Below are 14,500 nucleotides of genomic sequence, written 5' to 3'. Positions count from 1 at the left end.
TCCCTGTACTCCATCATTCGCAACACTCCCTGTACTCCAACACTAAGTCCACTCCCTGTACTCCAACCCTTGCAACACTCCCTGTACTCCAACACTCGCTCCACTCACTATACTCCAACATTCGCACCACTCCCAGTATTCCACACTCGCTCCACTCCGTGTACTCCATCATTTGCAAAACTCCCTTTACTCCAACACTCACAACACTCCCTGTACTCAAACACTCGCAACACTCCCTGTACTCCAACACTCGCTCCAATCCCTGTACTCCAACTCTCGCTCCAATCCCTGTACTCCAATACTCGCTCACTCCCTGTAGTCCAGCACTCACACCATTCCATGTACTCCACACTCTCTCCATCCCTGTACTCCAACCCTTGCAACACTCCCTGTACTCCAACACTCGCTCCACTCACTATACTCCAACATTCGCACCACTCCCAGTATTCCACACTCGCTCCACTCCGTGTACTCCATCATTTGCAAAACTCCCTTTACTCCAACACTCACAACACTCCCTGTACTCAAACACTCGCAACACTCCCTGTACTCCAACTCTCGCTCCAATCCCTGTACTCCAACACTCGCTCACTCCCTGTAGTCCAGCACTCACACCATTCCATGTACTCCACACTCGCTCCACTCCCTGTACTCCAACCCTTGCAACACTCCCTGTACTTCAACACACCCAGCACTCCCTGTACTCCATCATTTGCAACACTCCCTGTACTCCAACACTCGGTCCACTCCCTGTACTCCAACCCTTGCAACACTCCCTGTACTCCAACACTCGCTCCACTCCCTGTACTCCATCATTCGCAACACTCCCTGTACTCCAACACTCACACCATTCCCTGTACTCCACACTCGCTCCACTCCCTGTACTCCAACCCTTGCAACACTCCCTGTACTCCAACACTCCCAGCACTCCCTGTACTCCATCATTCACAACACTTCTGTACTCCAACAGTCACTCCACTCCCTGTACTCCATCATTCGCAACACTCCCTGTACTCCAACCCTTGCAACACTCCCTGTACTCCAACACTCCCAGCACTCCCTGTACTTTCTTTTCTTTCTTCTTCTTCTTTGGCTTGGTTTCGCGGACGAAGAATTATTGAGGGGTATGTCCACGTCTGCTGCAGGCTTGTTGGTGACTGACAAGTCCGATGCTGGGCAGGCAGGCACGGTTTCAGCGGTTGCAAGTGAAAATTGTTTGGTTGGGGTTGGGTGTTGTGTTTTTCCTCCTTTGTCTTTTGTCAGTGAGGTGGTCTCTGCGGTCATCTTCAAAGGAGGTTGCTGCTCGCCGAATTGTGAGGCACCAAGATGCACAGTTGGAGGCGATATCAACCCACTGGCAGTGGTCAATGTGGCAGGCACCAAGAGATTTCTCTAGGCAGTCCTTGTACCTCTTCTTTGGTGCACCTCTGTCTCGGTGGCCAGTGCAGAGCTCGCCATAGAACACAATCTTGGGAAGGCGATGGTCCTCCATTCTGGAGACGTGACCCACCCAGCGCAGTTGGGTCTTCAGCAGCATGGATTCGATGCTTGCGGACTCTGCCAGCTCGAGTACTTTGATGTTGGTGATGAAGTCATTTGAATGAATGTTGAGGATGGAACGGAGACAGCACTGATGGAAGCGTTCTAGGAGCCGTAGGTGATGCCGGTAGAGGACCCATGATTCGGAGCCGAACAGGAGTTTGGGTATGACAATGGCTCTGTACACGCTAATCTTTGTGAGGTTTTTCAGTTGGCTGTCTTCCAAAAGCGGTATTTGCCTTGGCGAGTCTGTTGTCTATCTCTTTGTCGATCCTTGCATCAGATAAAAACACTCGCAATACTCCCTGTACTCCAACACTCACTCCAGTCCCTGAACTCCAACACTCGCAACACTCCCTGTACTCCAACACTCGCAACACTCCCTGTACTCCAACACTCGCAACAATCTCTGTATTCCAACACTCGCTCCACTCACTGTACTCCAACATTCGCACCACTCCCAGTACTCCACACTCGCTCCACTCCCTGTACTCCAATACTCGCTCCACTCCCTGTACTCCAATACTCGCTCCATTCCCTGTACTCAAACATTCACAGTGTCTCTGTACCCCAACACTTGCATCGCTCCCTTTACTCTAACACTGCTCCACTCCCTGTTCGCCAACACTCGCTCTGCTCCCTGTTCGCCAACACTTGCAATTCTCCCTGTTCTCCAGCACTCGCTCCGCTCCCTATTCTGGGTGCGGTTCTGGGTCAACCAGGGTGAGCCCATGGAAGTATATCCAGTCAAGGTTGAAAATGGGAAACTTGATGATCCCAACAGTACTAGCTGCTGCCTGGCCACAGGCCAGTCAAAGAAGCTGTGATTCCTCCCTCCCAGGTACCCCCATAAAGGCTGTTTTGCCCAAAACCCTCCCTCAGTACCTGCCTTGAAACCAGGCCAGCAACATGCAAACTCTGCTGACATGTTAAGGTGATTAAAGCCTATTAATCATGACTCTCTGACAGATTGTGGTTGATAAGGGCTAATTTTGTTGGTGTGTAATTTGGAGGGGAACCTCTCGATGGTGGTTTGGGAGGTAATGTGGGAGTCATCTGAGAGAGTGATTGCACTGCATTTTGTCAATGGTGCACACAGTAGCTGGTGGTGGAGAGAAAGAATGGATGTTTTAGGATGGTAGATAGGGAACCAATTGAGTAGACGGCTTTGTCCAGGGTGGTTTTGGAGATATACTCTTCCAGGTCAGTGGAGAGTGCCCAATCTCACTCTAGATTTGTGATTTTAGGTGATTAAAAAAAAACTCTGAGTATGTCAGGCAGTGTATCGATTCAGTTTTTTGGGGACGTAGCAGGGCAATGTTCCGCATTATTAGAGTTCCATATATTGTATCATCCATCCACTGAAGATATTTATTTGAGGTGCTGTCTCAAGAAGGTAGTCAACATCGTAAAGGGCCACCATCACCCTGGCCACTACCTCTTCCCACTGCTAGCTGCTGGCAGAAGGTGCCTGAAAACCAGGACCTCTATGTTCAGGAGTAGTTTCTTTCCAATATCTATCAGGATCTTGAACCTCCCTTTCTTGCAATAATCATGGGCTGCTCTGAGACTGCAGAAGGGCTGTCTGTACTATTACAACTGCACCTTTTTTCTTGCACGATGGTAAATTAATATTTATTATCCACCTATTTTTTTATTTATTATCTCTTTTTAATTTAATTTAATACAATAGACACTATTATTTTTTTTCTTCTTTAATTCAGCAGCAGAAAGCAAGAATTTCACTGCAATGTACATGACAATAAACTCATGGTCACTGTCAGTAAACATCAATGCCAAAGCTTGCTTGGGCCCAAAGCTTTGACTGCATCCTGTGCTTCCTTTGCTTCTTGTAGTGGATCGAAGCAGTGAAAATGTCAGGAGCGAGCTGAGCTGGACCCCCATTCAGCAGTTTGGAACAAACACAGATGCAGCTGCACCCACCTTGTATTTGGTGTCCACATGCTGGGTCCCACCATCATTGAGAGTGGGGATCTTTTCCTGGGGCTTCCTCCTTCAATCAGTTGCCTCATGCCCACTACCATTGATAACTATATGAGGCAGATTGATAGGTCTTTATTCTCTTGCATGTGCTTTTTGCTATTGAGGACACATTGCCTGGTGTTGCTCATCATTATGTTTCTTCACTCACTAAACCAGAATTCATCTGGGCTTCATACAAATGGAAGGTAGAGAGGCAAATGTCAGGCAATGAGGTTACGGTTTGAGATGGATTCATTTCTGCTGCTTCTGATGGTTCACAGCACATCATGGCGGCCCAGGTTTGCGTTGCCAGGTCTCTTCCGCTTCTATTCCACGAGGCACAATTTCACTGTGACCGAATATGACGGAAAATGTCCTCAATGTGAGCACAAGGACAAAGTGTGCAGAAGTCTGAAGAAATACAGCATGTCACCTGCATCCCTTCACAACCTCTACAGGTGTACCAGTGAGAGCATCCTGTCAGGGCATATCACTGTGTTGGACAGGAAATGATCCACCTAGCACCACAAAAAACTTCAGAGAGTTGTGCACGTGGCTCAGTTCATCTCACACACACTCCTCATTCCCCTCCATCAATTCCATCCATAGCTCCCGCTCCCTTAGAAAAACAGCCAGCATATTAAAAGACTCGTCTCTTTCTTCATTCCCCACCACCACTGTCAAGAAGACTCGTAAGGGTGAGATCCTGCATCACCAGATAAAAGGACAGTTTCCTTCCCACTGTTGTGTCCTGAATGAAGGTCACACGAATAAAATTATTTGGTCTTTGCTCCATACCAACTGATCTCTCTAACAATACACTTCTGTATTTTACTTGTTGTACTGCAGCGAGACTGCTTGCAAAACAAATTTTCTCACTGCACCTTGATGTGTGTGTGATAGTAACCTTGAACTTGAAGACTGTATAGTGGATACTTCTACCAATGCTATTATGGAGAGCTCCATATCACAGGTGGATCAGCAAGGATGAGGTTAAGTAGGCTTAGCCCTGGTGTTGATTAATTCACAACCTGCCACAGACCCCGCCTGACACCTCTATCCCTTTATGGCTTGCCTGCACCCAAACTACTTGGTGATGGACTTTTAAATCCCCACCAAACCTCCTTGCTACTTTCAGAGCATCTTCTAAGAGTTGTTCAACATTGGAGACCACTGATTCCAGAGGATGGGAGTCGGGGTCAGGAGGAGATTTTATTGACTATGTTTAGCTGTGCTATGAGATTCCAGGACATCTGTACTTAGTGTTAAGGACTCCGAGGGTTACTCCAACACTCAAAACACTCACTTTCTGAACTGCAATTACTCTTCAGTTCATCTTCAACAGGACATCCCAAGTTCTACCACCAAGAAAAAGCAGGGCAGCAGGCACATTCTGGACTTCCCAACAGAAAAACCACAGACTGTCCGGATCAGTAGCAGAACGTCGAGCACCTTCATGCTGAGCACTGGTGAACCTCAGGGCTGTGAACTCAGCCCGCTCCTGTTCATGATGCTGACCCACGACTGCAACAACAGTTCCAGCTCCAACAGAGTCATCAAGTTGGCAGATGACCCAACAGTAGGTGGCCTCATCAGCAACAATGATGAGTTGCCCTACAGAGAAGACATGGAAAATCTCGTGAAATGGTACGGTTTTCAACATGGACGAGACAAAGGAGATGATTGTGGATTTCAGGAGGACCAGAGATGACCACTCTCCACCACAGTGGTGGAGGGCGCCAAGTTCTTCACACTCCACTTAAAAAATCACCTATGCTGGACACATAACATCTTCTCACTCGTCAGGAAGACACAACAGCAACAACACTTCCTTAGAAGGCTCAGGCTGGCTAGCTTAGCAGCCATCATCTGTCAACTTTCTACTGGAGCTCTATTGAGAGTGTTCTGGCTGGCTGCATCACAGTGCGGTATGGTTGCTGTAAAGCACCAGATTAGATGTCAATCAACAGAATAAAAATGGCAGACAGGATCACTGAGGTCTCCACCCCCTCCCCATTGATGTGATTTACCATTTAAAGAGAGCTCGCAAAATACGTAAGAACCCCCTACCACCCCTCACACAGCATCTTCCAGCGACTCCCATCAGGAAAGAGATGCATCAGTATTACAGCCACATCCACCAGGCTGAGGAATAGCTTCTGCCCATGGGAAGTGAGACTGCTAGAACTGCTGAATCAACTCCCTGTGCCTCAACTATTTACTAATCATATTTATTTTTAATATATGGAAATAAGCCATGTACATATGTTCTGTATTTATGTATCATTTGTCTGCATGCATGATGTCTCTTTTTGAGTGTTGGCTCTGTTTTTGCACTGTGGACCAGAGAACGTTGTTTCATCAGGTTGTACTGTTACAATGGGCTAATAAATAAACAAAGTTAAACACTATCACATGCAGGTTCCCTTCCAAGTCTGGCCCTGGATCATCACCACGCCTAAACACTGGACAGTGGGGTACCTCCCCGGGAGGTTCAAGAAGACATCTCAACCCTACCTTCTCAAGTGGTGGTTAGGGATGGGCAATTAATGCTGGCTTTGTCAGTGACACTCACCTTCTCTGAAAGAAGGAAATGAACTGGAAGGAGTGTGGCAGCTGGGAAGTGATCTTCCAACTCATCTTCTGGAAGGAAAGAAGAGAATCTGAAGATGTAAAAGTGCTGGAGAGAAACTCAGCAGATCATGAAGCATCCATAAGAAATAAAAGGTGGTCGACATTTCAGGCCTGGACCCTTCGCAGGATATCTGAAAAATTAGGAAGATGCCTCAATAAAGAGATAGGGGGGGAGAGCAGGAAGATAGAAGAGGAAAGAGCACAAGCTAACAGGTAAGAGGTTTTAGGTGGGAGGGTAGAAGAAACATAAGCTTAAAAGTGATGGGGGAGAGAGCAGAGGTCTAAGAAGGGTAGCTCAGAGAGAGAAAAGGGAAGAGGTGGGGAAAGAAAGAGAGGCAGTGGAAGGGTTTAATGGAAATTGGAGAAGTCAATATTGATGCCGTCTGGTTGGAGAGGTGCCGACATGGAATATAAGGTGATGTTCTTTTAATTTGTGGGTGGCTTCGACTTGATAATACATGAAGCCATGGACAGGCATGTTACAGTGTGCCAGTGGTGTGTGGAATTAAATGGTTGGCCACTGGGAGGTGGGAAGACGCTCAAAAAAGCGATCTCACAGTCTGCACCCAGACTCCCCGATGTAGAGGAGGCCACATCAGGAGCACCGGATGCAGTACATGGACCCTACAGATTCACAAGTGAAGTGTTTGGGGCCCCGAATGGTGGTGAGGGAGGTGGTGTGAGCGCAGTTACAGGGATAGGCAACAAGAGGCAATAGGTGGGAAGGGATGAGTTGACAAGTGGGCCAAAGAGGGCACAATCCCTGTGCAAAGTGGAGAAGGGAGGGGAAGATGTGTCCGGTGGTGGGATAATGTTGTAGGTGGTGGAAATTGCAGTGGATAATATGTTGGATGCGGAGACTGGTGGGGGCGAGGGAATCCCTGACTTGTCTTCATCACCATTTGATTGCACACTTGTGGCTCTTGCTGTTTACTAACAGAAGCAGCGTATTATCTTCCGACACGTGCATGCACAGTGCACGATGAAAAGTGGGGTTGGTGAGGGAGGCGATGAACCTTGAAACAAACACGAGCAAAAATCATGTCTTAGAGAATCTACAATGTGCCAGTACTGTGTTTTCAACAAGACACTCTTGCTAACAGCATAAATTGAGATATTTATCATTTGAGCATTACATTTGTCCTAATTCAAGCCTCCAGCATTCCTGCTGCTTTTTTCATAAAAATAACCACACCAATAAAATATTGCAGGTGCAAAAGGGAAATATTGACAATTAAATGCATATTTCAGGCCTCCACATGTATCAATGAGTGAAGTTCTTACTTGCGATTCGGCTGTTTAAGGTAGGAACAATTTCATCCAAGGGCCATCTCAACAGGGCCTGGGATATCAGTGCAGAGATTGGGAAACACTTCTGCACACACAAAATGGAAGAAACTGGGACAAATCAGCAAATCTCAGGTAACCTGCTGGCAGTTTTGAATCCAACTTTGATGGATTCATGGTAACTAAAGGCAATGATTGATGTGGGCAAATTTGGCTACTGGGACTGTTGTCTCAGTTTGGTGCAAGGGGCTTAGGGAGGAATTTCCTTCAGCAGCTCCAGCTGAAAAGCTTCTCTCCAAAATGTGAATTTGGAGATTTGTTCTCTCTCCTTTCAACTATGCAGCATTGGCTCAGTAATGCCCCTCCCAAGGTGACACTCCTCAGTACTGCCTCTCCTACAGTGATACTCCTCAGTACTGCTCTTCCTGCCACCCTCAGTACTGCACCCAGACAGAATTATAATCCCTCAGTCCTTTCCCCCAGGCTGTTTGGATTACTGGGTGGAACTTCACCAAATAACCTTCTGACTCTTGAGCCAGGTCCTCCCCACGAAACCATTCAACATGTGGGTCGGATTCTGTGTGGGAGTAACATGTCTCTAGTGAGTCTGCATTTGGAAGAAAGAATGAGGATAGTTCATTTAATTATGTTCATTGCACAAGGCATGAAGTCGCAAGATGCCCCTTCAAGAACCTGGTCCATTTCCTCCCCTTGGCCAACAGGTTGCTATCTTGGGTGTCAGTTCATAGATCCTGATCCTGAACCTTGGACCTGACTCATTGTTGCATGAGTGCTGGTGTGTTCAGAGGTGGTCTTAGAAGAGGTGAATGCAGACAGCATGATGTGATGCCTTATTATTTCCAGAACCTTCTTTTTGTAGCCTTTGAAGGCAAAGAAGTAGATGAGTGGATCGATGCAGCAGTTGAGGTTCATGAAGCAGACACACACCTGCAGGCTTATTTTAAAGGCCTGATTGTGCCAGCAGTCCTGTGGTGCAACGAGCTTTCTGATCATGTACTGGATAATGGTAGCGTGATATGGCGTGAAACAGATCAGAAATGCCAACAGGACAATCAAGATCATGGTGATCGCCTTTTTGTTTCTGCCTCGTTTCTCAGTTAAAGGGTTCTTTTTGGCAATCTTGCAGAGTTTCACATTGACTCGAAAGTAACAGAAGATAATGATTGAAACCGGTAAGCAGTATCCCAGGAGGCAGGCGCCAAGCAGCAGCTTGGGCAGGTTGGGATTGGTTTCAAAGTTCGGGTACTCCATGCAGGTTGTCAACCCATGGTTCTCTTTTGTCATTGGGATGAAGAGCAACGGAGAGGTCTGGAAGAAGACGAAGACCCAAACTGCAGCACAGATGTACCTGACGTTTTGAACTTTGCGGAACTTGGCAAATCGCAGAGGATGCACAATGGCAATGTAACGGTCAATGCTCAACCACGTCATGAAATTGATGCTGACGTAAGTATTGATGTAGAAGAGGACGGCAAAAATTCGGCATGATATCTCACCCAATGGCCAGTCAAACCCTCTGACAATGTAGACTATCCGAGATGGCAGGGCGAGTGTAAAGAGGGCGTCAGAGACTGCAAGGTGGATTAAGTACAGTGTAGTCGAGTTAATCTTTAGATGTTTCTGGATAGTTATGTACAGGGCTAATATGTTTCCTGATAAGCCAACAATGCAAATAATGATGTAAAACAAAACGAAAATGATTTTAGCTGCCTCAAGATGCACGTACACATCACAGGTCGTGTTGGTGGAACTATTGGTGGCTGTGTAAGGAACAGAATCCATTTGGCTTTGAATCTGAAGAAACAAAATAAAAGTCATCAAGATTTATCCTCATTCAAAAGAAAACCATTTTAGAAGCTTAATTTTTATGGTGTGGGCTTTAGTAAGGGGGTGTACAGATATTGAAGTATTGAACAGGGTTGGGAGAAGATTTCACGCAGATGAATTGTCTTTGAAGTGGGGATTATTCTCCCCCAAGAAGAGAAGCTGTGATTGATCTCCTTACATTGGGGAAGGTTAATTCTTTGAAGATGTGGCAGGGAGAGTTGATAGAGGGGAACCTAGAGATGCAATGTTCTTAGATTTCCTAAAGACATTTCACAAGGTCCCACATAAGAAGCTGGTGCATAAAAAAAGAGCCCAACGTATTGGAGGAAGTAGTCACATAGTTGTCACATAGAAAACAGAGTTGGAATAAATTAGTCCTTTTCAGGCTGAAGGGGTGTAATCGAGGTAAACGAGGAAATCTGCAGAGGCAGGGGTCAGGTGCAGTACACAAAGGTGCTCAGCAAGTCACGCAGTTGATGTTTCAGAACTGAATCCTTCATCTGGAATGCTGAAAATCAGGCAGACACCTGAATAAAAAGGTGAGGGAGGGGGTAAGAAGGGAAAGGGAAGGCTAACAGGTAAGAGGAAATAGGTGGATAAAGGTGGGAGGGTAGGAGTGAGTAAAGCTAAGAAGGGACAGATATGTTGGTGTGGAATTAATGGGGTTGGCCCCTGAGAGGTCTTTGCTGTTGCAGCAGACAGGATGAAGATGCTTCATGAAGTGATCTCCCAGTCTTCATCTAGTCTCCCCAATGTAGAGGAAAACCATGTGGGGAGCACTGGATGCAGTAAATAACCTTTGCAGATTCACAGATGATGTTACTTTACATGGAGGACTGTTTGAGGCTCCATTGAGTAGTAAGGGAGGAGGTGTAGGTGCAAGTGCAAAACCTTAGTGGATCGAGCTGCATGTGTTGGAGTGGAGGGGGGGCAGTGGGGGGCGTGAGATCCTTCATTAAGCCCTGAGTGAATTTTCTCTTTTACAAGAGTGTTTAATAACAAGATTTCAACACTTTGATTATAATAAATATGGCAAAATTCTTCTTAATAGCATGAGGTTCAATAACCAAAAGAATGGGGCCACAAAAATTGGTGCAGAGGTGACATGGGAATGGTCTTGTTCTGAAAAATAGCTTCGATATTTCAAATTTAATCTAGAACTTTAACATTTAAGCTATCTTTAACAATTTTAGTCCATTGTTAAAGGCAGTGCCTGGCAGCAGTGGTTAATAGTTAACTATTGCCCTGCAAAGACACAGGAGACTGCAGATGTTGGATTCTGAGGCTAAACACACTGCTGGAGCAGATCAGTGGGAGAAAAATAATGCCCAGCATTTCAAGCTGATGCCCTTTATTGATGCTGGAGAAATGTAGGAGAAGGCATCGTAAGGCAGACTGGGTGGGAGGTTCAGGACAGGGGCCTCTGTGGGATTGGTGAACCAGGGAGAAGTGAAACATGACTCTATACTGCCTCTATCTGTCATGCTTCAAGTTCAAGTTTATTAACACCAGGTGCAGTGAGAACATTTGTTTTGTGGGCAGTCCAGCTAGACATCTCATATACAGTACAGCAAGTAAGACACCATACAGAGTGGAAAGTTACAGAGAGGGTGATCAGTTGATACAGAACAAAGCAGTATTATTTTATTGAGGTGAGGTTTGTTCAGGAGTCTGGTAAAGGCAGGAAAGAAATTCCACTCTTAGCAAAATGTAAGCAAATCCTTCTGTCACCATTTTATTTGACTCCTGAACAAGTTTATCACAAATAATGGCTCTCAATCTATTAGTGTTGCTACTGCTGCCTTGTACTGTACAACAATTTTATGATAAATATATATGTGTTTGTATCTGTCTGGCAGAGGTCTTGCATTTTCAGTCAGAGAGTTAGAACTGAAAGATGCATTTCAAAAATATGAACACTAGGCTGGCACTCAAGGACTGAGTCTCTGGATGAGGTGTCGAATCAGGGATCGGGTGAATAGGAAAGATCATGTTTTTTGGATTAATGCAGAGGAATTATTTCTGCTGTCTGGGCTGTGATTTAACCCAGTTGTAAAAACGAGCAGTCTGATCCTTATTACTGCTGTCCACAGATTGGATGCCATGGTTCCTTCATCACGATGATGATTGCACTTCAGAATACTTTATCAGCTGAAATACTTTAAAAATTCTAATGAAAATGCTACATCAATTTTATTTCACCATAAATGTATATACCAAATATATAAAAGTGCCAATTGTGTCAATTGTCCCAGTCCATCCATTTATGCCTTATAATTCTATCATTTGTATACAATGCAGCTGAATAAAAGAAAACTGTACATATGGGTTAGAGAGAGTAGAGAGTGTTATGCAAAGGATTTAACACTCACGCGCGACCTTTTGATCACTGTTGAATAGTATATGTGTCATGTTGATGGATGACATTTGAATTTTGGAAAATGCAACATCATTAACATCATATGGCAGCTTTAGCATGAATAAAAAAGAATGCAAAGGCTTTGCAAGAGAATTAAAGAGCAATGGAAACAGGCTGGCCAAAATGACTATTCATGCTAATCTCCCATGCTTGCATTTGGCCCATCTCCTCTAACCCCTTTCCCCCCATGTGCTTATCCAAATCTCTTTTCAACACTGAGCTGCACCTGTGTCCACTACCTCCTATGCCAGCTCCTTTCAAAGGTTCACCACCCCCTGAGTGAAACGTGCCCCTCAGATCCCCAGTATATCTTTCCCTCTCTAGTTTTAGATTCCCCTACCCTGGGGAAAAGACTTTGACTCCATTCCCTAGCTATTTCTTTCACAATTTAAAAAAAATTGATAAGGTACCCCCTTTATCTTCTTTGCTCCAGAGAAAATGATCCCAGTTTATCTAATTGTTCCAGACCAGGCATTGTTCCTGTGAATTCTGTCTGCACCCTCTCTCAAAACTTTCCCACAGGGTGGTGATCAGAACTGCACCCCATACTCCACCTGTGGCCCAACCAACAACACGTACAGCTGTAAAATAAAGTCCCAACTCCTAAACCCCTAATTTAAATTGTGCTTAGATTTTTGGGTTAAGGATGAGCTGTAGAGAGCTGGTGAGCATAAGAGGTGGATTTCCAAAGTTTCGAGCCTCAGAAGTTGTCCAAAAACTGAAAACCAGTGAGGTTCAGGGAACGAGAGACGGAAGAGCAGGTAGCTCCAAATCCAGAGAGCATTATGGAGAGAGGGAGGGTTTGAACCCAGCTGAGATTTTTCATTTGTCTTCCAATTTGCTGAAATATATCAGTTCACAGGTCATCCAGGTTATTCTTCAATCAACTACACCACAGTGCAGAAATATGACATGAGTTCACACTTACATTGCTATCACCACATCCATCCATCCACTTGTTCATCTTCTCCACTGCACACACCCCTCCAATCCCAAGCACCCACACTGGCCTTTGGCCCGATCTAAGCCACGTGCGCCTGCTGACTGCTGCACTTACACCACATTTGCTGACATTTCTGCACATTTCCCTTCCGTGACTCAGAATTCACCTCACCATGAAACACAGCATTAAATAAATGCTGACCCCTCAGCTTCCGTGCTCCATCTCCACCTACTCACATTCCTAACCCTCCTCTTTACCATCGCCCAATGTCTTCCACTGTCTGTCCAGTGTCCCCTTCAACCCATTGCTGCTCCTCCCCTTAAACACTGGGAACAAGTTCCGCACTCTCCTTCCTCTCAAGGGAAAGAAGTTACCCCCAGAACTCAATGACCTTATATTTAATACTCAAAAATGATGTGGAAAATAAGCAAATCATACAATGTTCCTTTTGAAGCTAATGCTTTGAACTTGATTTTATTCAGTTGGCTGCCTGCTTCTTATTCATACTTTGACCAAGGGCTCAAGGCCAAAACATTGGTTTACATATCTTTGCTACGTAAAGAGAGCTGTGTGACCTGCTGAGTTTCTCCAACACTTTTGTGTATTGAATTACAATCACATCTGCAGGTTTTCTTGTCTAACTCATATTTAAAACTACTTTTTGAGTTAAGGTCTCAGCTCATTCTCATTATCCCCAGTTCAAAACAACCTGAAGTATTTTTCTCAAATCGTCCTCCTTTATATTTTTACTCCTTCTCCAGTCCTTAATCTATTACATGGCTTTGTTTACCAGATCTGTGTCCAGTGCCTGAACTGCATGGCAGTTAAGGAAGCTGGGAAAAAAAACGCGCAACAAGCCTCACACCTTTAGAGTAGAGTTAACCACATAAATTCTCACCTTGGTACAGATTTCTTTTCACGTGTTATTTTAAGTCTCAGAATAAATTGACAGAAGAATGATGCTGTGATGCTGATGGTGAAAAGCGAGAGGAGTGTGGCTCGCGGATGAGAACTGGAATGAACTCAGCCTGAAACTCTTCTCTTAAAATCTTGCTATCTGTTCAATCTCTTTACGTGGTTAGGTTTTTGTGTTGAACTGGCACACATTTGGTGTACCAATCAAAATCCTCAGACCCAGTTTTATTGTACAATGTGCTGCAGATAAAAATCACCCTTTGCTTGGAACTTATTTAAATCTTTGGAGAAAGATGCTTATATTGGAACTTTCCTACAACTGCCAATCTGTGTGATTTGTTTGTAGAAGTCATCAGAATAGCAGATAAGAACACAGAACATTGAAGCTTTCTTTAGAGTTAAAATCTTTCCCTTCAACATCTTTAATTCTCTCATTGTCCAGAGGTCTATCGATCTAGGTTTGGAACAAACCCAGTGACCCCACCCTCTGGAGCAGAGAAATCGAAAGATTTGCACCCCTAAAGCTGAAGAAATAGCCCAATCCTTATTCTAATTCTGGGATCCCTGCTCCTAACAAGATGCAGGAAGGACTCAACAGGTCAGGCAGCTCGATGGAGGGAAAGAAGAATTGGATTTTCAGGATGAGACCCTTCCTCAAGACTTGACAAGTCCTGATGTTGTGTCTCGACCAGAAACGTCAATTGTTCCTTTCCTTCCACAGACAATGTCTGATACACTGGGTTCCTCCTGAAAAGGTGGGGCTTTTCCTTTTGGAGCAACAAAGAATGAGAGGTAACTTAATAAAAGATTAAGGGGGGGGGGGCTAAGATAGGGAAAACATCCAGCATCATTTTCCTGGGGCAACAATAGCAAACACCAGAAGAGAGTGAAGGAAAGTTTTGGAGAGATGTCAGAGTAAATTTTTATACAGA

The 14,500-nt window shown here is 45.0% G+C and overlaps 1 protein-coding gene across 1 annotated transcript; it reads right to left on the bottom strand.

The window, feature by feature from the left end:
* Positions 1-7,289: 7,289 nt before the first annotated feature.
* On the bottom strand, positions 7,290-9,246 carry LOC138739889 (G-protein coupled receptor 183-like). Its single transcript, XM_069892401.1, has one exon. The coding sequence runs from the start codon at positions 9,244-9,246 to the stop codon at positions 8,182-8,184; it is 1,065 nt and encodes a 354-aa protein (XP_069748502.1). The 3' UTR covers positions 7,290-8,181.
* Positions 9,247-14,500: the final 5,254 nt, after the last annotated feature.

This window comes from Narcine bancroftii, chromosome 7 (assembly GCF_036971445.1).
Source record: "Narcine bancroftii isolate sNarBan1 chromosome 7, sNarBan1.hap1, whole genome shotgun sequence".
Classification (NCBI taxonomy): Eukaryota; Metazoa; Chordata; class Chondrichthyes; order Torpediniformes; family Narcinidae; genus Narcine; species Narcine bancroftii.
Note: the sequence above shows the minus strand (reverse complement) of the source record. Positions and strands in the feature narration are given on the sequence as shown.

Excerpts from the sequence above, each read along its gene's own strand:
- LOC138739889 (XM_069892401.1), bottom strand. The coding sequence starts at position 9,246 with ATGGATTCTGTTCCTTACACAGCCACCAATAGTTCCACCAACACGACC.